Source organism: Uloborus diversus, chromosome 3 (assembly GCF_026930045.1).
Source record: "Uloborus diversus isolate 005 chromosome 3, Udiv.v.3.1, whole genome shotgun sequence".
Taxonomy (NCBI): domain Eukaryota; kingdom Metazoa; phylum Arthropoda; class Arachnida; order Araneae; family Uloboridae; genus Uloborus; species Uloborus diversus.
The window spans coordinates 119,955,082-119,980,614 of NC_072733.1; the positions used below are offsets into that span (position 1 = coordinate 119,955,082).

General features: G+C 33.8%; 1 protein-coding gene across 2 annotated transcripts in view; it reads right to left on the reverse strand.

Annotated features, from left to right (window-relative positions):
- Window positions 1-7,676: 7,676 nt before the first annotated feature.
- Window positions 7,677-25,533, reverse strand: part of LOC129218200 (putative uncharacterized protein DDB_G0284213) — a 75,192-nt gene continuing 57,335 nt past the window's right edge. For both annotated transcript variants that reach the window (XM_054852416.1, XM_054852417.1), the window contains 3 exons: window positions 17,337-17,487; window positions 16,323-16,377; window positions 7,677-7,796 (listed from right to left, as the gene is read on the reverse strand). In XM_054852416.1, coding sequence (XP_054708391.1) covers window positions 7,736-7,796; window positions 16,323-16,377; window positions 17,337-17,487 — 267 coding nt within the window. In that variant the 3' untranslated portion in view covers window positions 7,677-7,735. The remainder of the gene's footprint in view (window positions 7,797-16,322; window positions 16,378-17,336; window positions 17,488-25,533) is intronic.

The following is a 25,533-nucleotide window of genomic DNA, read 5'->3' on the forward strand; positions in this document are numbered from 1 at the left end:
CAAAATAAACAAACTACAGTTTATAAATAATGTCAAAAGTTTAGAATTTAAACTTATTTTTGTGTCCAAAATTTGGCATTTCTGTGCGAGATTGCAACCTGGTTCTAACGAAGCCATCTCTAGAAGTAGCGTTAGTAACACTTTGTGAAGCCTGTGTTATTAGTTTAACACATCTTTCCACATATTGTGAGTGGCAAGGAAAGTCAACGATTTCCAAGCTATTATCTTTTGCCATAATTTGAAGGTTCTCGTTAGAAGTATGTCGAAGAACCGGTGGTGCTGTAACCTGACACTCTTGCCAGACAATTATTTCCGTATAATCTTTAGCAGAGAAGTTAATTTTTGGTGTTTTAAATATTCTGCGTTTAGTGCTACTTTCAGCCTCTCTAGCTTTTTTTTATTCTTCGTAATGCTAACTCCCGAATGTGCTCCCTATCATCAAACAACATACTGACCAGCAGGTTTTCTGATTGCGCAAAAAAGCATTTCTTTCGATAACAGAATACACAACAGATTTCAAGTTTTCGGGTAAAAATCGAGAGTACACAATCATTTGAAAAAGATGTTTGGCTGCTTCCTTAAAAGATGACTTTTGCTTGATTAAGAACCAAACTGGAGCGTACACTTTAACCACGTAGTTAACAAGTAATCGCAAATTTTCTGTTGGATTAAGAGTACTTACATAAAGTCTGAGTATACGATTAGCAGAAGTAAGCCATCTCGAGTGCGCCATTTTTCCAGGTTGGCGATTTGCCAGCTCAGGACTACAGAAACCAGTTGATACAGCTTGACAAATCTCATAAAGATATTTTTGATCCGTGCTTAGTTCATCAACCACATTTTTCGGCAAATTAGGCAAATTACCATCCACCGCGCAAAAAGACAATCATTTTATTTTCACAACCAGCTAACTGTTTTCCAATAGGTCCGGAATATTCTTTAGGACCCAAAGTGCAACCATCTAAGGTCAAGAATAAATGACGAAGGGGTAATTCGTTGGCATGAAGCATACACACACACCATTGCAATGGTCTTTCCAAATACTCCTCTAAATATTGAATCACGCCACCCTTCCAACCGGTGTTTATTGCAGTTCCGTCACATCCAACGCAAATCACGTCTTCTAAATTCAAGCATTGACCTCCTAATAGAGCTGTAATCGAAGTTAGAATTGCCTTTGCAGTGCCACGACTTGGCGTTGTGTGTCCCAAATAAAGTGATCCGGGTTCTGCTAAAATTGAGATGTGCTCTTCTAAAATTTTTTTGCGATGGTAACGAGCTCCTATTTTCTCATTTATCAGAGTCTTGTCTTTACGTCCATCAAAGTAAATGCTTTTTATAACAATACTTCCAATATCTTTGGAAGCTTCTTTCCGAGCTTTAGCTACAGCTCTGTGGATTTTGTTTTTATCAACAACTAGAGTTAAATCTTCTTTTGAAACCAAGCCGACATCAGCTAAAACTGCAGAAGCAACAGCAGCAGCAGATCGCGTCGACAAACCGTATCTATCACAGACCTTAGCAACTGTTGGCAAGATCAGTGTATTCCTATTTGTCGTTGAAGTTGATGGTGTCCCTGTAGAGGCCGTATTCGTCTCTGTTATGGGATATGTTTCTGGAGAAAATTCACGCATCGAATCGTCATCAAAATTTGCTTAGACAGACTCGTTATTTACAGTAGAAGACTTTTTTGCTGCCCTTTCAAGTTTTCTCAGCTGTTGTTTCATTAATCTAGCTGTTTCTTTCTTATCGACACCTCTTATCACCATTTTCCTGTCATTTCTTTGATCCAACAAGAAACTTCTCTCATTGATGGGAACTTTTTTAGGTTTTAAACACGAACAAGACTCAAATACAGGGCACTTACAAGCCGCAACGTCGAAGAGCTTCTCAGATGACTCTAAAAAGCACTTCAGTTTATTTTCAAAACTATCACTTCGTTTGCTTCTGGATTATCGTTTCAAATTGACGTACTTTTCGAAATAAAATTTTAATAATTGAATTACTCGTTCCTTAGTTACGATTGGAATTGAAGCTTTTGTCCAAATACTGTTGATTTTTTCAGAAACAATTGTACATATATCTGAACTGGAAGGGTCCTTTCCATTATGCATACATTTCTGTTCGCTCCTGACAAGTAAAATAAATTTTATGACGTCTTTTACAGTAGGTAGCTGCCGATCATCAAGTTCCTTGTAGGGTCCCAGTATAGCACAAGTAGTCTCACTACGTTTCGAACTCATTACTTAAAACTAACAGAATCGGCATATAACACTAACAATTGCAACTGTACTTTTATAGCATTAAAATTACTTTGGCTACGAAGAAAACACCCGTGAGTCAGGCCAAGAAAGCCCTCGAAACAAGTAAAAGGAACTAGCAAGTTGAAACCAAACAAAGTCGAAGTCGTCAGTAACATATTGTTGCATGCAAATCGAGGCGTGGCGCCAAGCTTCGTGGACGATTCTACTGCGGAAATAGGGGTTATTCCCATATAGGCATTTACAGTAGTAATCACCATACGTTTTTTTTTTTTTTTCTGTTCGTGTTGATATTACGAATCACGATCCTTTTATTTCAGCTGTCGAGCTTTTATTTCACAGTAAATTTATAACTTTATTCACAGTACTTCTTTTTCAGTTGCCATAAAAATGACAATTTTTCAAAACTTTGACGATCGGTAGAGCCCTGAAGATATAGTTTTATTCTATTTTTTAAATTATTTTTGTAATTTACGATCGATTTCGCAAGTTTTGAGAGGTCTTGCATTAAGAAAAACGGAAATTTTTTTTTTCGGGACACCCTAATATACACGTACCTTCTCGTTTATGCATGCATAAATATCTATATAGACGTACAAATACAAATGTAGCTCTTTACACGAGTATACTCGGGGTAACACATATCTATACGCATATTCTCGTGTTTACACGAACATACCTGTATGTACATGTACTTTCTCGTATATGCATGCTTGAATATGTACTAGTGATGCTCCAGATATCCGTATCCGTATCCGCGGATATCCGTGGGAAAAGATCTCTATCCGTATCTGCATCCGTTACTTTTTTGGCGGATCTTAAACGGATCTTTTGTATTCTAAAAATTCTTTAATATTTGAATAAAGGACTCTAATTCCGTTTAAATTAGATTTTATTCCCTATTTAAATTACAAGTTATCATTTCCGAAGCCAATTTTTACCCCCCCCCCCCCCCGGCGCAAAAAGGAAAGGGTAATAAGTTTCAAAAGTGTGTATCTGTGTGTCTATTTGTGGCATCGTAGCTCCTAAACAGATGAACCTATTTTGATAGTTGCTTTTTTCGTTCAAAAGAAAACTTGCTCGAAAGTGTTCTTAGCTTGGCCTTGTTTTTGTAGAACTTGAATTACTGGAGATATTAATTCAAAACCGACTTAACTTTTTTAGAATTATGGTAGTAAAATCTACCCGTACGTAAAAATATTGACCCTAATTGAAAAAACGAAGTTTTCTGCGTTTCATATTTATTTGGAACTTTCAAGTTATATACAGCAGGAGCTATAATCTTGTTAAGTAAATTTTAAATGCTATTCTAAACCTTTATACGTGTGATTGGTAGCGATTTCATAGTCGGAAGATAAGGAAAAAAAACTCAAAGATTTAAAATTTCTAACTGCTGTCAGTTCATATTTGTCAGTAATACGTGTTCTGACCCGCGAAGTTCATCTCAATATGAGGTCGGCCATCTGGAATATGTTTATTTTTTTAAATTTTTTAACTTAATATTAGTTTTTGTTATTGTTGTTATGTTATTCTTTCTTTTGATTTTTCTCGGCATCCTTCAAAAAAGTGAGACTAAATTCTCTATTCACTCTTTGTAAAGGTGTTCCCGGCTCTGCTATTTTGTCGGTCAGGGTAAGTCGGGTGGAATGGGTCAGCGCTGCATTTATGCTGAAATAAAATGCAAAAAAATATTTCTAGCCTGTCCAGAAGCAGCTTTACATTCTTGCTCCTGTATCTTACATCTACCAAGCTATCTAGAAATAAGCTTACTCCCCCTCAATTTTAACGCATATTTCTTTAAAGAGTAAATCATAGTCTTGATTATATATTCGCCGTAGATGACATTTTTTGAAGAAACAGTTCCATTACCCTAACGGGGATACTTTACGTAGGAAATTCTACACTTGGGTAGTTGATTTGGGTAAAAATATTTTGAGATCCGTATCCATATCCGCGGATCGACTTTTTTAACGATCCAGCACATCACTAATATGTACATACACGTCAAAATACAAATGTTCCTCTTTACACGAGTATACTCGGGGTAACACGTATCTATACGCATATTCTCATGTGTACGCGTACATACACGTATTACACGTATTTTTGCTTGTATGCACGCATAAGTATGTATATACACAATTAAAAGCAAATTTACCTCTGTACACGAGTATACTCGGGGTAACTCGTATCTATACGCATACTATCGTGTGTACTCGTACATAATCGTATATATATGTATCTACTCGTTTATAAACGCATAAATATGCATAGACACGTAGAAATACAAATGTGCCTTCGTACACGAGTATACTCAGGTTAAACACTTATTTGTTGCGTGTACACGTACTTACTCGTATATACACGTATTTTCTCTTATATGCATGCATCTATATGAATATACATGTTTAAATAGAAATTTACCTCTGTACACGAGTATACTCGGGGTAACACTTATGTTTACATATATTCTCGTGTGTACATGAACATACTTGTATATACACGTACCTTCTCCTATATACACGCACAAATATGTATATACACGTACAAATACAAATGTACCTCTTTACACGAGTATACTTGCGGTAACAAATATGTATACGCATATTCTCGTGTGTACACGAACATACTTGTATATACACCTACTTTCTCGTATATGCACGCTTAAATATGCATGAACACGTAGAAATACAAATGTACCTCTTTACACGAGTATACTCAGGTTAAAACGTATCTATACGCATATTCTCATGTGTACACGTACATACACGTATTTTCGCTTACGTGCACGCATAAGTATGTGTTTTCACAATTAAAAGCAAATTTACCTCAGTACACGAGTATACTCGGGGTAACACGTATCTATACGAATACCTATCGTGTGTACTCATACATAATCGTATATATGTATTTACTCGTTTATAAACGCTTAAATATGCATACACACGTAGAAATACAAATGTGGCTTCGTACACGAGTATACTCGGGTTAAACACTTATTTGTCGTGTGTACACGTACTTACTCGTATATACACATATTTTCTCTTATATGCATACATCTATATGTATATACACGTTTAAATAGAAATTTACCTCTTTACACGAGTATACTCGGGGGTAACACGTATGTTTACATATATTCTCGTGTGTACATGAACATACTTGTATATACACGTACCTTCTCCTATATGCACGCACAAATACGTATATACACGTACAAATACAAATATACCTGTTTACACGCGTATACTCGTGGTAACAAATATCTATACGCATATTCTCGTGTGTGCACGAACATACTTGTATATACACGTACTTTCTCGTATATGCACGCTTGAATATGTATATGCACGTCGAAATACAAATGTTCCTCTTTACACGAGTAGACTCGGGGTAAAACTTATCTATACGCCATATTCTCATGTGTACACGTATATGCACGTATTTTCGCTTGTGTGCACGCATAAGTATGTGTTTTCACAATTAAAAGCAAATTTACCTCTGTACACGAGTATACTCGGGGGTAACACATATCCATATGCATATTCTCTTGTGTACACGTACATACTCGTATATACACATATTTACTCGTGTATGCACACATAAATATGTATATTCACTTAAAAATTCAAATATACCTAAGTACACGAACATACGAGGGATAACACGTTTATATACATATAATTACGCATAAAATTGTATATACACGTATTAACTCGTGTATGCTTGCGTAAATATGTACATACATGTAGAAATACAAATGTGTCTCTGTTCATGTGACATTTATATTTTACGAATTTAATCTGAATTAAAAATGTAATCAAATCAATTTGATTACTTTTAATCTGAACTAAATCAATCTGAACAAAATTAGTTTTTTTAGTCAACTAACGAGTTAGTTTAAACTAACGTTAATCTTCGTCTGCAATTGAATTAAATTTTTAAAATATTAGTCTGAACTAAATGGGAGTCAGATTACTTTAGTCGATTGAGGATTTAGTTGATTAATGCCCAACACTGATCTAAAGGCTTAAGACAAGACAAATCTCAAGTAAAAACTCTAAGAACAGGGAAAAATTAAAAATCTAGATACAGTTTAAATTGATATTTTAAAATTATATAACAGTAAGAATAACTATTATTTTTGCATTTGGAGTCTATTGTGCTTCTTAATTATGAATGTATGGATAGTTGTTAAATTATTCTTCAATACAAAGAAGACAGTAAATAGCTTTCAAAAAATTTGCTAAAAGAAGGATATGCACGAATAGTATTTAGTATTTTGTTCGAAAAATTTATTCTATACACATACATTAGTCATTCCAAACTTGCAAGTCAAAAAACCAAACGCATTCAAACATTCAAAAAATTTTAATTCTATTCGTTCTTTTTTTAAAATTTTGATATCGCCGAAATTAATTTTGTCACATCAAATATTCAGAAGGCATTCACAGACATCAGTTTTGTGGTTGCAGAAATGCATTTGATCAATGCTGAAAGTTGCGAGCTTCCGGGATACAATGATATAAGTACCTAATTCATTATTGTTACGAATGAAAATTTTTTAGTTTATTATAAGTGAAATAAACTAAAAAATAGAATGCAATAAAATTAAACTGATTAGATGAAAAATAAAATGAATAATTAGGCTACAAATTTATTATGCCAGAACAAAAGTAAATAAATAAATAACCATATGTTTTCTCGCACTTTCAAACACAAGAAGTGTATAGAACATACTATTTATAAGATGCAATTTTTGTCTGAACAATAGTTTTGAATGGGAAAGCAACGCATCAAATTGCTCCTACTGTTTAAAAAAAAAAAAACCTGCAATACAACTTACCCACTGGAGGTTAGTGAATTTTTTCTTATGTTTTTAAGGTCCTTTAACTTAGTGGAAGAAAACGTTTGTGCCACCCATACCAATTGCGGCAACAGGGCAATAGAGAATGAATGTGCGACCTGACAGAGTCCTGTACCATTCATGACTCTAGGAGCCATGGCCCCTTATAAAAAGATGGTGCTATATTACAAGGGTCCCACTGCGGCTAGCCCCACCACTGTCCACTAAAAAAAGGAACAATTCAAAATCGCTAATTTTTGAGGCATGACATTTTTGATAGGAGTGAGCAATATATCAACTATTGTTCCTAAGAAATGGAAAATATTTCATTGATTTCAGCTCAAATAAACTATTTAAACATTAAATTACTGTAAGCTTGCATGCTTACTGTTGGAAATTACTTTGTCGAAATACTTAAACAACAGTTAGGATTTTTTCAATCACTAGATTTTATCACAATTTTTATACATTTCAATTTTCCCGTGCTAATTCCAAGTTTTCCAGCTTTCTGGATTTCAGCAGAGAACACCATACGTGAAAGAGAAATTCTAAAACTAAAATGATAAATAATTTTATTCTCACAAATCATAAATTATTTATATACATATTTCTATTTTCAAAGAAAAATCTATGTTTGCTTCCCATATGTATGACCAAGACTGTTCAGCCGCAAACTGGAAAGAAAATCCCTAAAAACAGAATTCATTACTATGAAAAAGAGCGGACTTAATAATCAGAGTTATCAATCTTAAACTCGAACACAAATATATGATCACAAAAATTTGCTATTGAGACGACAGTAGTGTCATTAAAAAGCTTTGAAAAAAACATATTTAATACACATCAATGGAAAAAAAACCTTTGCTCACACATAAATAACTATTTTCAATTTTAATAAAATTTGTTTGTAAAAATTAACTTTGTTTAAGAAAGTTAAAAATCTAGGTAAAATATATTGTATACAGCATTTCCACTGCATATTATTGAGATAGCAACAAACTTCAGCAATTCCACTGCTGCAGTTTGTTGCTATCTTAACTGTTAAAGAGCAATTTAGTCAAAATAGACAATTTACCACTTAAATAGTGCTCCACGTTAAATATATAGTTTGTGTGGAATAAAACCATAAAGAGAAAAAGTAAAGTAGTCTAGTAACTATAATACATAGAGTGGAACAAGATGATTAAGAAAAAAAAAGTAGAAAAACAAGTCAATACTCATAAAAGTAGCATTTAAATTGCACGAAAAGTCCCCAATACCTATCAATATAATCAAAAATCATAAGCGCAGCGGGGGGGGGGGGGGGGGGGGTCACAAGTGGGCATGCGCCCACTTTTCAGGTTATCAAAGTTTTGAAAAAGTTACACTGATAACTCTCACAAATACACACACATGCACCATATATATATATATATATATATATATATATATATATATATATATATATATATATATATATACAGGTAGTTATCAAAATAATGGAAACACTTGAGGTTTATAAAGAATTCTTTATTTGTATGGTGTAGGATCACCTTTGACATGCAATACAGCTTGGATTCAAATACAAATACATAAATAAATGTGACGACCAGCAACAGGCTCTGGGCCCAGCTAGGCTGGTCCTAGTCAATTAATTAGTCCCCAATGAAGATCAATGGCCCTCTTAAAGCTATCCACTCCCTTGCTCATTACCGCCTCTTCCGGTAAGCTATTCCAAGTGCCCACAACCCTGCTAAAGTAGTAGTTTTTCCTGATTTCCAAGTTAGCCTGAGATTTAAATAGCTTAAAACAATGACCCCTTGTCCTGCTTTCCCCGCAAAAATTTAATCCATTTACTTCTTTCATTTTGATAAATTTAAATAACTGAATCATGTCCCCTCTGACTCTCCTTTGCTCCAGGCTATACATGTTAAGCCTATTAAGTCTGGTATCATAATCTAAATCTGAGAGTCCCCTTACTAATTTAGTTACCCTTCTTTGAACCCTTTCCAATACAAAAATATCTTTCTTCAGATAAGGCGACCAAAACTGAACAGCATACTCCAAATGAGGTCTTACTAAACTCCTATATAAAGGCAGAAGAACTTTCTTAGATTTGTTTGAAATAGATCTATTGATGAACCCAAGCATTTTGTTGGCTTTGTTACTAGCAATACTGCACTGTTGACTAAACTTGAAGTCCTGATTTATAAAGACACCCAGATCCATAACATTTTCTGCCTGATTTATGACTGAACCCTGTAAACGATATCTCATATGCTTATTTCCATGACCTAAGTGTAGCACTTGACATTTCCCTACATTAACTGCCATACCCCATTTATCTGCCCACTTAGTAATATGATCTAAATCCTCTTGCAGCTGTTTTACTTGTTCTTCATTTTCGACAATCCCCATAACTTTTACATCGTCAGCAAAACAATTCATGCTTCCAGAAATATTTTCATTGATGTCATTCATAAATATAATAAACAAAAGAGGCCCGAAAACTGATCCCTGAGGAACCCCACTTAAAACATCACTCCAATTAGAATGATTTCCTCTCACAACTACTCTTTGCTTCCTACCAGTAAGCCAATTTCTAACCCAAAGTAAAGTTTTTCCTCCTATTCCAATGTCAGCTAACTTGCTGAGAAGAGCAACATGCTCTTCTCAGCGGTACCTTGTCAAAAGCTTTTTGAAAATCAATATAAACAACATCCACACATTTTTTGTTATCTAAAGCTGAGGTAACCTTGTCGTAGAAATGCAATAAATTAGTAGTACAGGATTTACCTTTCCTGAAACCATACTGCAAACTAGTCAACAGACTATTAGTCTCTAAGAACATCATGATCTTAATTTTGATCAAAGTTTCGAAAATCTTACAAATCACCGAAGTCAAACTTACAGGTCTATAATTCCCAGCAATACCTTTAGACCCCTTCTTGAAGAGTGGCGTTATGTTAGCCAGCTTCCAGTCCTCTGGCACCGTCCCCGAGTTATAAGAAGCATTGAAAATTTTCAAAATAACATCCACTAATTCCTCTGCACATTCAACTAAAATTTTTGGATAGATATTATCTGGTCCCGGAGCTTTAGTTGCTTTAATCTTTTTCAAATGAAATAAAACCTCCTCCCTGGAAAATACAAAATCCTCAAGCTGTATAATTGCTTGTGTCTTGTTAGTGTCAACTGTTGAGATACAGTTATCGTTAAACACACTGGAAAAAAAGTTATTTAAAACATTTGCAATATCCCTATCGTTTTGGATTAAATTTCCATACTCATCAACCAAAGGCCCAATTTGACTGTTTCGAGCTTTCCCAGAATTAGCGTAAGCAAAAAACCTCTTAGGGTTCCCATCAATGTCATCTGCCAGCCTTTGCTCCAATTCCCTTTTCTGAATCCGTACCAAATACTTAAAATTTCGCCTTGCCTTACCATACTGGAGCCTCTCCGCACTCTGACCAGTTTCTTTAAACTTACGAAAAGTGGCTTGCTTATAATTAAGAGCTTCTTTAGTCTCCCTGGAGAACCACATGGGCCAAATTTTGGTACTAACACCTTTTCTCCTAAATGGAACATAGTCCCCAACGGTTTTAGCAAGTTTATCCTTAAATTCCGTCCACTGCTGATCTACGTCGCTATTTTCCAACCCTGACGAAAAAACCTCTTTCAAGCTCTGCCTAAGTGCAACAAAATCGGTGTTTCTGAAATTGGGCACAAACCTAAAATTATCATCTTTGCACACTTCAAATTTAACCCGGAACCTAATGGTGTTATGATCACTATCTCCAATATGCTCCCCTACACTCAACCCCTGAACAAAACTACCTATGTCGCAAAAAACTAGATCCAAAATGGCCTCCTCTCGAGTTCCCTGAGTTACAACTTGATCTAAGAAACAGTCACCAATTACTTTTAAAAATTCCTCTTCGTTGCCATTACCAGGATAAAAATTATTCCAATCAATACCCGGAAAATTGAAATCCCCCATTATGATAACGGATCCCTTACTGGACATGTCACTAATAATACGGTACATCTGTTCATCTTGTCCCTGGTTTGAATTAGGTGACCTATAAATGTTTCCAAAGCGTAGCTTTATGCCCTTACTGCTCATCAACTCCAGCCAAACCATATCAATATCAGTAGGCTTATCATTTATGACAAATTCATTGCAAATAAAATTGTCTCTAACATAAAATAAAACCCCACCACCTCTTTTACCTACTCTATCCTGTCTGAATAAATTATACCCAGCAATATGTAATAACTCTGCATCAGATTTGGTAGCCCATGTCTCTGTAATTCCGATAACATCCAATTTCTCATCCATAACTATGCTATTCAATTCATCCATCTTGTTCCTAATACTGCGAGCATTGGTATAGAAAACTTTAAGCATGCCTAAGTTGCTTTTATTTAACACCCTGAAATTTCCTAAATTACAATTGTTAACATTACTACTCTTGTTCGTCACTTTATTTCCATTTCTAGCAATACCCAAAAACATTTCATTCTCTCGATACCTGATGCTTGAACCATGCCCCCCATTCCAACTTAGTTTTTTGACTCCGAAGCCCTTAAAATTAATCCACTAACCATTTTGACCCCTGTAGAGCTCAGATGCAGGCCATCCCTAGCAATCCAATCCCGTTTACAATGACTCCATACATCAATGAACTTGATACTGCGCTTTTCGCAAATTGACTTCAGTAGCAAGTTCATACACCTCGCACGTTGATTTAGCCAGCTCCTATGCACTCCATACCTGGGAAGCAAACCAACCACTTGGACATTCGTCGAAAAGCTGGTTGCTTTATCCAACAGGGATTCCCATTCCCTAGAAAACTCCTCATTTTTACTGTGGCCTACATCATTTGTTCCCACCCACAAAGTAACCATGTCCTCCTTATTCAATACTCCCTTCTTTTCAGCAACCATATTAACGTCTTTTACCCGAGCCCCTGGTAAACAACACCTAGCCACCTTACGCTTTACTCTCCCAACTGTGTTACCCACCTCCCTTACCATAGAGTCCCCCAAAATTACACCCTTAGTTTCCCAATCTAACTCCTCAATTGAAACTTCCCCCTGAAACTCTGGAACATTTATACCCTCTACAACTGGCTTACACCCTAATGCTAACTGGGCTTCCAAAACTAGCATCTTAAGTCATAAGTCTGAGAGTTCAGCACATTTAGTGCAAATATAATCCTCCTCAAAAATAGACTCATTTTCCCCCTTATACAGGCAGAACATATGACATAAATCACAAGAGATCCACCTGTCCCCCTTCCCACTCTTTACCTCTTTCATATTGCATATAACACCCATTTCTACTCAGTGAATATGTTCCAAAAGGCAAAACAGTAAGATAAAAATGCAAAAAAAAAACACCGAATAAATACTAAAAACAGCAGTAAATAAACAGAGTTGCTACACCCAATAAAGCACACAAGATCAAAAACCAGGAGCTCACCACATGTTAGGCTTAGCTCCAAAAAATGCAAAAACACTTCAAGAATACAATAACAGCAAAAATGAGCCCCCAAAACACAATAAAACTAAATTACATGATAAACTGAAGTAAAAAAACCTAAAACTATACAGTAATAATGAAAAATTATAGTAAAAAAACACTTATCAAATTAGCAGCAATAACACTCCCTGCATCACAGGCGCCCTCTAGTGGCCTAGAAATCTATTCATAAAAGTGTTGAATAGTGTTCAGAGGAATTTTGTACCATTCTTCATGGAGATATAGTGAAAGCTCTGGGAGAGACGTTAGTGGAAGATATCGATTGCTCGAAAATAGACCATAAACGGTTCAGTTATAATAAGGTCAGGTGACAGTGCTGGTCAAGGCAGAGTGCTGGTCAAGAGATGTTTAAACTCACCCTCGTGTTCATGAAACCACGATTGGACAAGTCTCGCTGCATGAATTGGAGCACTATCAGCTTGGAAAACTCCCATCTCCTTCAAGAAACAAAGTTTGTATCATAGGATGGATCTGGTCAGCTGAAATGCGTCTATTCTTCTCCCCAGTGATCCTTCTTTTTAGGGTTATGACTGGTCCAGCAAAAACCCACGACTTGACTGCCCATATCATGACAGATCCTAGCCCATGCTTGACCGTTGGAAGGAGAGAATCACGATCATACGCTTTAGTTGGTGTCTTCCAAACTCGTGCCCGCCCTGTAGTACGAAAAAGTGCTAAAGACGTTTTGTCAGACCATGTTACTCTCTTCCACTCATCAATTAACCAGGATTTGTATACATGGTGCCACACTTACAAAGTGCGTGAGTGTGGCACCACTGCCAACGACGTTTAGCATTAACATTTGTGACAAGTGTTATGGGAATCGCTATTCTTCCGTAAATGTTTGGTTTATAAAGGTGCCTTCTAACTGTAATCACTCACACTGGTGAAATCAGTGGTGATTTCGTTCTGTGGTCATTTTTGCTGCTGTTGTTTGCTTTTTGGACCTTACAATCCGCTTCAATACCTGTTGACCTCTTTCACTGAGCTTCTCTTTCCGCCCACTATTTTGCTTTACCGAGCTTGTCTTATCCCATTGTGTGTATGCTGTCATGACTTTAGATACTGCACCTCTAGAAACACCAAAAAGTTGAGATGTTTCAGTTACACTTGCTCCAGCTATACATGCTCCAAAAATTTGATCTCTTTTAAAATTTGAGAGGTCCAACATTTCGCACGATTGAAAAAAATCCAAGCCTTCCAGAACTTCAACTAAGCCACCACATACAACCAGAATACATTCATTGCTCTTTATAAAAAAAAATCAGACACCTAGTTTTATTCTTTATTGCTTACGAAGCGCATTCAAAAAGGTCGCTCTTATTCACAGGTGTTTCCATTATTTTGCTCACTACCTGTATATGTGTGTGTAGAAAACATTATCATAAACTGTATTTGGAACCTGGACAATTCAATCAAATTGAACAATCAAATTGAAACCGCCCCCCCCCCCCCCGATGAGGCCCCAGGGTATTTTGTGATGTTGTTGTTATCTGAATTTTTTTATGCAGTCATCAGATCTTCCTTATCAGCAAGAATGTTTTGGAGTAGTCTTTTCCTATCTTCAAAGTTAATTCCTTCATCCAATGCGGACAAAGCTACTAGTTCATCCCCTAAATACCATAAGTGATTTATGAATTTCCCAATCACTGCTTCTGCTGCATGTTTGTCATCATTTTGTACGCTGCTAGTTTTTTAGACACATTATATTATTTAAAAAAGAGCCTAGATTGGATTGCTGTGAAAAACCATATCTTCATACAACATTTAACTGTAAAACAGTATTTACGGCTTTCTCTTCATGTAAGGTCCATTTAAATTGTTTCCTAAATATATAAATTTTCAAACAATAAATTCCTTTTGCAACCCATCTGGCTTAGGGATAAGCTCCAGGTTGCCAAAAACATATCCCTGTAGGAGGGACTTCACCAGGAAATATTATTACAAGTTATGAGAATTCTCTGTAATCTTTTTTAATTCCGCTTTTTACAAACAATAATATGTCATCAACTTTGTCTTTGGGTCATTCCATACAGATTCAATGGATGAGTGCGCTCGACAATTTTTAATTTTTTTGAAACTCATATCCCAAAAAGATGCAGATGAATGATGTTTAAAACCACTTTTATTTTTTCTCTGACCTTAACCCTTGATTTTTTAGAGGTCATCAAAAGTGATTTTCGCAGTCAAAAATGGGACTTTTAGACCTTTGCGTTTTGTCCAAAATCTATTTGAATTACACTTATGGCAGTTAATTTTACGCTTTGATGTTAAAGTGCATAAGATGATAGTCTTACATGCTGAGTTACATGGCTGTAACTTAATAATTAAAATAATGGCAACAGGTTAAAGTTCAAGGTCAAATGTAAAATTTTTACTCATTTCAAAGGGTCATAACTCGCTTAGGGGATAAAAACACAAAGTGAAATATGGCAAAAACTAATCACTGGAGTCACACTAATGAGAAAATATAGCTGTAATTGTGTGTTTGTTTACCCTTTATAAATTACAGCTCCTCAAAGATCAGAAAATGGAGAAAAATGACATTTTTAGACCCCTGTAAACCAAAAGGGGATGGAATTAAAAATAAAATTTTTCACCCAATTGAATATTCCATTCTAGTACTATGCACGTTATATATATTATTTTGTGTATTTGGTTAAGTATAATTATAACTCATACGGTGTCTTAAAAATCATGATCTAATCAATAATACTATTTTTCAAAAATTAATAACGTAGGCCTTCATCTTTTGCCACAGTCAAAGCTGCCATGAACTTGGGAAGGACAACCAGTATTTTTTTTCACAATAATTCTCCATTTGAAACGTCAACTGTTACAAGAGTCAAAGATAAGCATGCACAAATTTTCAACAATGACATACAATCAACCTTCTTATTTATGATTTAAATGCTAAAAAAATTTTGTTACTGCAAAGACTCCTGTAAACTCATCTAGATATTTTTAAAGACTCAGAATATGCTCACATAATTTTTGGAGACCCATTGAAAGACACTATTTAGGTGATTCACGAAAAAATGTCCCATGTGTAAGCCTACGTTTTTTATTTTTTCCTGCTTACCAAAGCCTTCAAAAAATAATGCTGATGGGAAATATTACATGCTTTAATATACTATCAAAGCATAAAAGTCCATATTTAATTAATAGTTACTTGAGTAAAATAAAAAACTTAGTGTTACGCACAGGACATTTTTTTGAGAATCGCCCATTTGCATCCCGTGCAGTATTAACTGAATCTGCCATAAAAAATGAATCTGACTGATTGCTACTAACTGTACCTAAAATGTAACAACATAACAGCATGACTTTAAAGAATAGGTGACATGCACAATAAACAGGAGTAATCATCCCTTCAAAATAAATACTATCCTCTAAAATGGCAATTTAAAACTAAAAATTTAAATGGTGCAGTCTCTCCTACCAGCCTTACCTAGTGGGTACCCCTGCAATAACCAAAAGATAAAACCAAAGGAAGAGAAATATTTCCATGATATGACATAACCATTATACTTGAATTGATTCATTTAACAAACTTGTTTTGATAACATTTGTCAGCCATACAATGCTACATACTTTAATATAATTCTTTGGACTTGTCAGCAAACCTTAAGCACTACATCAATGAAAATTGAATAATTTAATGTGTTAATAGGAAATTTGAAATTACCCAACACTTTCCTCCCTTCCGACTTTTGAATTCCTGTTCACATAGCAGGTATCTCCTAAAATAATAAATAAAATTACATTCTACAACAAATAGAGATGAGAGTAAGATTTAGCGTGAAATGCAATGTCTATTCTAAGTATGTAAATAAATTTTCAACGCAGTATCAATATAGAGAAAGTGGTGCAAAAACAGGTTAGGATCTAAATACGGGAAGAGGGTTGTGAGCAGCTGCAAGAATGGTACTGAATGGATCAACCGGACAGGACAAAAGAGTAGTAAGCAAATAACCTTGTCTGTTGACACACATTCTTTGTGGAGAGCTGTTTTACAAAAAAAAAAAAACTTGCTTTTGAAGAACTCAACACTTTTAGAAGTTTGTGCAAGCTAATTTCTATCCTTCTATGTTATTCAGTAGAATAAGTGGTTTCTAGCTCAAATCAAAGCAAATTATGTAGGCTATTTTTCCGGGCACTTAGTCCATATTTAATATCTCCAACTTCCACACTTGCAAAGAAAAAGAACAATCATGGTCGCAAGAAACCAAAGACATGCATCATAACTGGATCACCTTACAAAGAAGAAATGCTGAAAAAAGTGGGTGTACATTGAACTACAGCCGGAAAATTGTGAACGTGGAATCGGGTGTCTGCAAAGCTCGGTGATCGGCGCAGCTGGCACATCCCAGTATTTTCCAGTGAACTCTATTCACCGTATTTAATACCAGTTCCCTTGCGGAAAAAATGTTCAAAATAGCAGCATAGAAAATATCGCAAACTTTTTAATGAGACGAATTTGATGATACTTTGCACTACAGAACATTTGGTACAGAACATTCCAAAACCTCTTACATTGAAGTACAGTATTAAATGGCTTTTTCTAATCCAAAAGAATAATTAAAGGGTACAGGAAATTCACCAGGAAAACTACATTATAGTAGAAATCAATAGAAACAATGCACAATATGAATAACTAAATAAATAAAATGATAGAAATCTTTAGTATGGCTCCATTCACCTAATTCCATTGTTGAAGCTTCAATCATTTTTGTTACATTCTCTAGTTGATGATCAATTGGAGATTGACATTGTGCAGACTTTCTTTCAACAGATGACTTTGAACTATTTTGTATCTCTACTGTAACTTCCATCAGTTCCTCCAAAGAAAGCTACATTAGGAACAAAAAGCAAACGTACACATCATGATGAAGGGGAGAAAATGAAAAAAAAAAGAACTTTTAATAAAAATAGAAACATTTTTTAAAATAAATTACAACAGTTACAAAACAATAAGAAAATGAGCAACAGTAACTCATTAACAACTCAAATGAACAGAAGTTACTCATTTGAGTTGTGTTGTAACTGTTACCAAAAACAATTATAATAGTTACAGCTCAAATGAAAAAGTTCTCCTAAGTTAAAGAGTTTGAAAATAGGTCATATTTCAATGCATAACGGAAGAATAATGTTTCCAATAAGGAAATAGGCACAACAATGAAGGCCTTATTATGTTAATGACACATGAAAAATGCCCCAAATTTATGCACAAAAGAAATGCTAGATTAATGTTTTATAATTATATGAGTTCAAATTTACTTTTAATTGACATATGGGTGATTTTCCAAAACCTAAACAATTTCATGTCCAAGAAGGATTGCACAAGAATTGCTCAACATAGAAAGTTTTTCTTTTTTTAATTGTTGGAAATACTTTTCCCCCCGTTCATGCTAAAACAATAACTCTTTTTTTTTTTAAAGAAAATTATTGAATAACTAGGAAGTCACTCTCCAGGTTTACTCCAACCAGTTTCTTAGATGTACTTTAAATTATTTTTAAATTTTATATCAACATTTCAAATTTGATTTGCAGCACTAAATTCCGCAAACTTAAAGGTGTAAAAAAATATTATTTTAATTTATTTTAGCATTCAAATAACCAAGGTACATCATTTTTAAGTTTGTCTCAAGGTTATTATGTCATGCTTATAGTCTGGGAATAAGTTATTTTTATCTGTTTATTTTAAATGGCAGAGAACTTGACCAAAGATAACAAAAATAACTTTAATAAAAACAACAGAAAAAAGAAAAGATTGTTTCATTCGATTTATTGTTTCCCTGCACTGCTCAACCGAGGAAGTCCCAAGGCTACAGTAGGAAATATGGTGGCTGTTCATAAAGATGAGATCCCGGTAAAGGGTACAGTGTTGATCCGCATAGACATGAATTGAAGCAGTGTTAAGCAAAGGGATGTAAGTGGAAAAAATTAAAAATTTGGAGATAACCAGTACAAATGGTAGGTGGGCCTCTCCTCTGTCTTTGGGCAAGAGATAGTACTTGTAGCCCTAGTAGGTGCTTCTGTACAGCATGATTTAGAAATTTTTATTAACGAAAGCTTACCTATGATCTGAATTTTAAACGTGATTTACTCGAAAATTTAAATAGTCCACTTACATTCCTTTGCTTCTCACAGCCTCAATTTAAAAAAGGTGTCCAGCCAGGTAGTCATGGTGTATGGAAAGTGTAAACATAGCAGCTTCCTCACAGCAGGGCCAACTACATATGTTGGATTTTTTCAGAACAGTCCAATTTTTTGAAGTGTTTCGAGACCTCAGTTCCTCGTGATGTTGGGAACAAAACAAATTTTGATGAGCTGTTTTAATGCACAAAATGGGATATTGCTGTGTGTTATTTGCCAAAGACCAACACCCCTCTTCACTGATGCCTCAGCATGCTCAATGCCACCTAAGCCACAATGGCCTGGGATCCACCGGAGAACAATAGTCTTATGGCCTAGTAATAAGTAAGAAGAAGGAATTTTGAGTCTGCTGCACGACAATACGGTCTTTTCTGACTATTTCGGAATCCTTGAGTATTTGTCAATCTGATTTGTCTGCAGTTTTTATTACAAAAAACGTCCCCCTCAGTGGATTATTTTTAAAACACTGGTAATACATCCAATTGAATACAAGGATTATTTCTAATAAAGTGCACCCCAAAAGTTTATAGACAATCATTTTATTGAAACCACGGGCTAACTATACGAGTAAGCAAGATGAAATAAGCTATGCAAATAACAAATAATGACATAAAAATGATAAAACGCTCAAACAACTTTCATTGATCTTAGATCTAATATTAAAAAATATAAACGAAAAAATGCTGTCCAAAAAGTATAAAGACAATCGATGAAAAACCTAATTTTAGTATTGATACTCAAAATTTGCATACTACAAGGTCATTTACTTATGACGTAAAAGTTTTCTGACATAAAAACGAACCTGCGCTTCCATTTCTGAACGATTGCCAAGATGTCCTGCAATGTGCAGTTGTCTAAAAAGGAAATTTTGCAAATTTATTGTCTGAAAGTGTATGGATGGGAAATAGTGGATATTGCAAGTAAAAGTGGATGCAGTAGGGCTGGTATTTACCAAACTTTGTCAAAAGATAATAGTTTGAAGCAAACTTTCGTTCTGGGAGAACGAAGTAAATAACTAAACGACAAGACAGAGAGATGAAAAGATTAGTTTCAACCCATAGCCTGTCAAAATGGTCAGTTTGTAAAGAAGTAAGCTTTCTAGTATCAAAATCAATAGTACACTGACAACTGCATTTCTTGTCTAACGCAAAATTCGTCGTTCGCCGAAGTTTACAAAACTGCATAAAGATACTCGTGTTCAGTGGACCCAAAATCCCATGAATGGAACAAATGAATGGTTAAGGGTTCTTTTTAGTGATGAAAAGAAATTCGATTTAGATGGTCCTGATGATTGGGCATATTACTGGCACGATATTTGCAAGGAACCCCAAACTTTTTCCAGCAGACAACAAGGGGAAGATTCACTCATGGTTTGAGGTGCATTCTTTTTTAATGGAACTGGTATATCTTTTTTGAAAGGGCGTCAATGTTCTGAAGATTATAGGAAAACGCTCGAAGAATAGTTACTTCCATTTGGGAAATTGCTTGGTGAGAACCAATGGTAATTCCAACAAGACAACAAACAGCTCCATTCGCGAGTCTAACTCTACAATGATGTGGTTTACACAAAAGCAAGTAACTCTTATGGACAGACCAGCTTTTAGTCCTGACCTAAACCCAATGCGAACCTCTGGGGAATATTAGCTCAAGATGTAGGGTAGACCGACCAGTGAGTGAACACCACCCAGTGAATGAACAGCGCGTCATTTTTTAAAAAAAAAATAAGCTTCCAAATTTTTTTTTCTAAATAAATTCACTACAAAAGTGTTCTTTATTGATATTCTAAGTTATCTGACACCTGATCGGTTACTTTGGATACGTATTTTTTTCCTGAAAAAAATGTGAAAGTTTTACTGCCGTGAATCGTTGTTTTTCTCTTTTAAAATAATAAGGCTGGTTTCGCGCAAGCAATTATTTTGAGGAATATTATTTTTATTGATAAATTTTATTTTTTAACTTTACGAAAGAAAAATTAAGTATACATATTTAGGCTATGGATTTAAATTGTTTCAGTCAATGCAGATTGCGTAGATTTTCAGGTAGAGGGGTGTTCAGTCACTGGGTTCGAAAAATTGCGAAAACCCAGTGAATGAACAATGGCAAAATTTATTTTGATTTAAAAAGAAATTTGAAGTTTCTTTGAGATATTTTAATTTTCTTACTTATTTGTAATGCAGATAGTTTTATATGCTTATTTATTTATGTACTAGTGGTACCCGCACGGCTTTGCCCGTAATAGAAAAATTAAAAGGTCTTTTGGTTCGCCTGTATATTTACAAATAATGTATGGTAAATTTTATTGCCAATTGGCTTTTACTCATGTTACGGTTCCACGTTATGATAATTTCGTATCTCGCCAATTGGCTTGTGCCCATGTTACGGTTCCACGTTATGATAATTTCGTAATTTACTCCTCCATCTTATGATATTTTTGTTCTTAAAATTGGAATAGAAAAAGAACCGCATCGAATTTTCGAAAAATCGCTTCGAGGTGCAAACCCCCATGCTACAAACTAACTTTGTGCCAAATTTCATAAAAATCGGCCGAACGGTCTAGGTGCTATGCGCGTCACTGAGATCCTGACAGAGAGACTTTCAGCTTTATTATTAGTAAAGATTTCATTATATATTTTATAATTTCTTTATTTTTGTCTTTGTAAACAATGCACTTTTTACTGAGTTTTATCTTTTGTCTATCTATATCTCTATCTGTATATTAACCTACCTACCTACATCTATCTTTCTATATCTTTATCTCTCTTGATAGATAGACAGATAGATCGAGAGATAGAGAAATAGAAATATATACAAAGGGAGAGAATAGATAGGTAGATATGTATGTATGTTTGTATATAGATAGATAAATAGATAGAGGAAGATAAAGAGATAGATATATAAAAAATAATAGGTAAATAGATATATAGGTAGATAAATATAGAGATAGAATAGGTAAGTAGATAGATAGATCGATAGATTTATTGATAGATAAATAGATAGGTAGTGGTTACAAATAGATAGGTAGATAGAGAGACTAATATAGAGATAGATAGCTAGGTAGAGAGACTGATATAGAGATAGATAGTAGGTAGATATATAGACAGGTAGATAGACCTTTAGATATAGATTGGTGGATAGATATAGATAGGTAGATATGCTGATAAGATAGATAGACAGATAGGTAGATAGACAGGTAAAAAAGCAGGTAGATAGATAAATAAATAGATTGATTAGGAGGAACGGTAATAGATTGGTAGATATTTAGATGCACAGACAGATAAATAGGTAGATAGTTAGGTAGATAGACAGATAGATAAGTAGATAGATGTATAGATAAGTATATAGATAAGTAGAAAAGTAGAGAAATAAGTAGATAAATCGATCGATAAGTAGATAGATAAGTATATAAGTATATAGATTAGTGGACATATAGATAGATAAGTAGATAGATAGATAAATAGATAAGTAGATAGATATATAGTTACATACATAGATAGATAAGTGGACAGATAAGTAGATATATATAGAGATAAGTAGATAGATAAATAGATAGATATGTAGAGAGATAGATCAATAGATGAGCATATAGGTAGATAGATAGATATAAATAGTTATATAAATAGATAGATAAATAGATATAGTAGTTATATATAGATAGATAAGTAGATAAATAAGTAGATAGATAGATCGAAAGATAAGTATATAGATAGATAGATAGATAGATATACATAGCTAGATACAGATAAGTAGATAGATAGATAGAAAAATAGATAAGTACATTGATAAATAGGTAAATAGACATAGAGATAGATAGATATGATATATAAATAGATAGATAGATATAGATAGTTATATAAATAAATAGATAGATAGATAAATAGATATAGTAGTTATATATATAGATAGATAAGTAGATAGATAGATCGAAAGATAAGTATATAGATAGATAAATAAGTAGATAAATAGATCGATAGATAAGTAGATAGATAGATAGATAAATATACATAGCTAGATACAGATAAGTAGATAGATAGATAGAAAAATAGATAAGTACATTGATAAATAGATATAGTAGTTAGATAGATAGATAGATAGATAGATAGATCTCAAAGAAACTTAGTTTCTTTTTGAATCAAAATTTATCATGTTCATTCACTGGACCAATTTGTGTTCATTTACTGGTTTGAGGTGTTCATTCACTGGGTCTTTGTGCCATTTTTTCTTTAAACACCTAAAAAAGTCGGAAGCGGAACCATTTATGTTCCCGCGAGTTTTTAGAGAAATTTACATAGATCAATTAAAATGTTTTAGCTATCACAATCTGTATAGTATAGAATTTATAATTACTAGGGTTTTTAAAAAATGAAATAGTGCTTAACTGTTCATTCACTGGTTGGTCTACCCTATATGTTAATAGGAGGTGGTTTGCAACAGTTCAAGATTTTAGACTGCAAATTGAACTCAGTTGGTTTTCATTGAAGTCAGAAGTTCTTCAATCTCTTGTTTGAAGTATGCCTGATCGAGTTTTTGAAGTTATCAGAAAATATGGCTTAAACTTTTGAATATTAAAGGAAAATAATGATTTGTCTGTCTTTTGGGACATTAAAATTTAAGTTTAAATTTTTATCACAAAGTCTGATTGTGTAAATATTTTTTATCAAGTATTAATACTGTACTGATATTTTTTATGATTATAAATTGTTTTAAATTCGTTTCTTCTCTTTTTAACTTGTAAAACATGAAACTTTTTCGGTCTCTAAACTTTTGGGGCACACTTTAAGGGGATACCACACCAGGGAAATTACAGGACATCGCAACCACAATAGGAGCCGGTTTTTCTACTCACTTCCAGAAATGATTACTCCAAAATTTTCGTGTGCTATGGAAATTCGCAGTTGCTCGTATAGGGGCAAATTTTTTCCTATGCTAGAAAAAAATTGCCTTTAATTCTAGGCAAGTTACGATGGAACCAATCAGGGTGCTGGGATTTCGTGACATCAGACAGCGTCACTGTAAAATACATTTGCAATAGTGGCGACAGAAATGTGGGAATTCCTTTTTATTGTTCTATTTATTTTATGTTTCAAAAATTTTCAGTTAAACTTTAAAAAACGGATGAGCGACATTTAATCTTTCGTTTTGCATCTGATTTTGAATTTAAATTGCTACTTATATGTTAATTAACATCAGTGCAAATTTAATGCATTTCTTAATTTATATTGGTGTTTTTTGTTTCATTGGGTTTTTGAAAATTGTTTTGCACAAATGTTACAATTGAGTCCTTTCCAAAATTTTAAAAGTATTTTTTTCTGAAAGAGCATGCTTAAAAACATAGGATCTGACCATTTTTTAAATAATTTGTTTTTGTTCAATATTTTTAAAAAATTACTTAAATCGTTGCGCTTTCATGTTTACATTTCTGCCGTGTGACGTCACAAATGATGAAATGCCATTTCGTGTTGCCATTCGCAGAGCAAAATATTTAATTTGCATCTTTACTCACGTGTATTGGTACCGATAGGGTTGACAGCAAGCGAATAGCGCAATTTTAATTCGCTTCTTGATTATCACAACCTGGAAACCTGGTAAAAGATGCGGCAAAGTGCATCATTTGTGACGTCATCAAGACCACGCCTTGTTTGAAAATTCAGACGTTTAAAAAAATTAATTAAAAAATAAAAGTTGGGAAAATGAAAGTATTTTCTGGATCCAAGTTTTTTTTTTTTTTTTTGCTTATTCTATCAATTTCAGTGACTAAAAGTACTACTTTTGACTGGAGGAAACCACCCCATTCTGATACTTGAACAATGACAATAAATTTTTTCCTTGAAAAAGTTAAGTGAAATTCCTTTTTAAAAATCATAGCATTGAAGCTGTACTTTTTTTTAAAATTCAAACTGATGGGTACATACAGTATGTACCATTTAAAAATACTTGAAATGTAGGGGAATGTGAAATCGTGAAATATTTACTGTACTTTTAGCGCCACTTATTTAGTAATATTTTGACTGTGTAGTAATACGTGTACTCTATTCCAGTTAAGGAAAAAAAAATCCTTCTAATAATCAAAAAATATGATAATACAAAGAATTTTAAAAAAATGATACGCACATTGTATATTTTGTCTAGATATCAAAAAATATGTTTGGCATTATTAAATGATAAAGTTATTTTTATTAAGATTTGAAATATTGATTGAGACCTACTAATATTCAATGCAGTGTTTATTTATTTGCTCAGTATTAAGCTTATTTGTATTATAAATGCTTGTCTATAGTTAAGCATGTCCATGCGGGGCAAAGTGAAATAGTTCGCATCATATTCGGTCTTTGATCAAGTCACTTACGTATTCATTTATTAATTAATTAGTTTACATTCCTTCTACAATACTTCCCTTATTTATTCATTTATTGACTTATTTTCTTAATAATTCGTTTTTTTTATTCATTCATTAATTTATTTTCGTTTATTCCTTCATTTTCTTTTCACTTATTCATTCTTTCTTTTATTTACACACTTATTTGACAAAAAATATCTTTAATGATAGAGTGAAAAAACTTTCATTAGAAAAATATTTAATTTTTCACTATGCCCCATGGAAAAAAAAGATGAATAATTACCACCTTTTTTTTTTGAGGCAAACTAACAACAAAAATAAAAAATACTTATTCAATGCGAGTTTTAATGCAAAACATATTTTCCTTCCTTTCTGTACCGTAATTTTCAGAAGGAATTTCTAATTT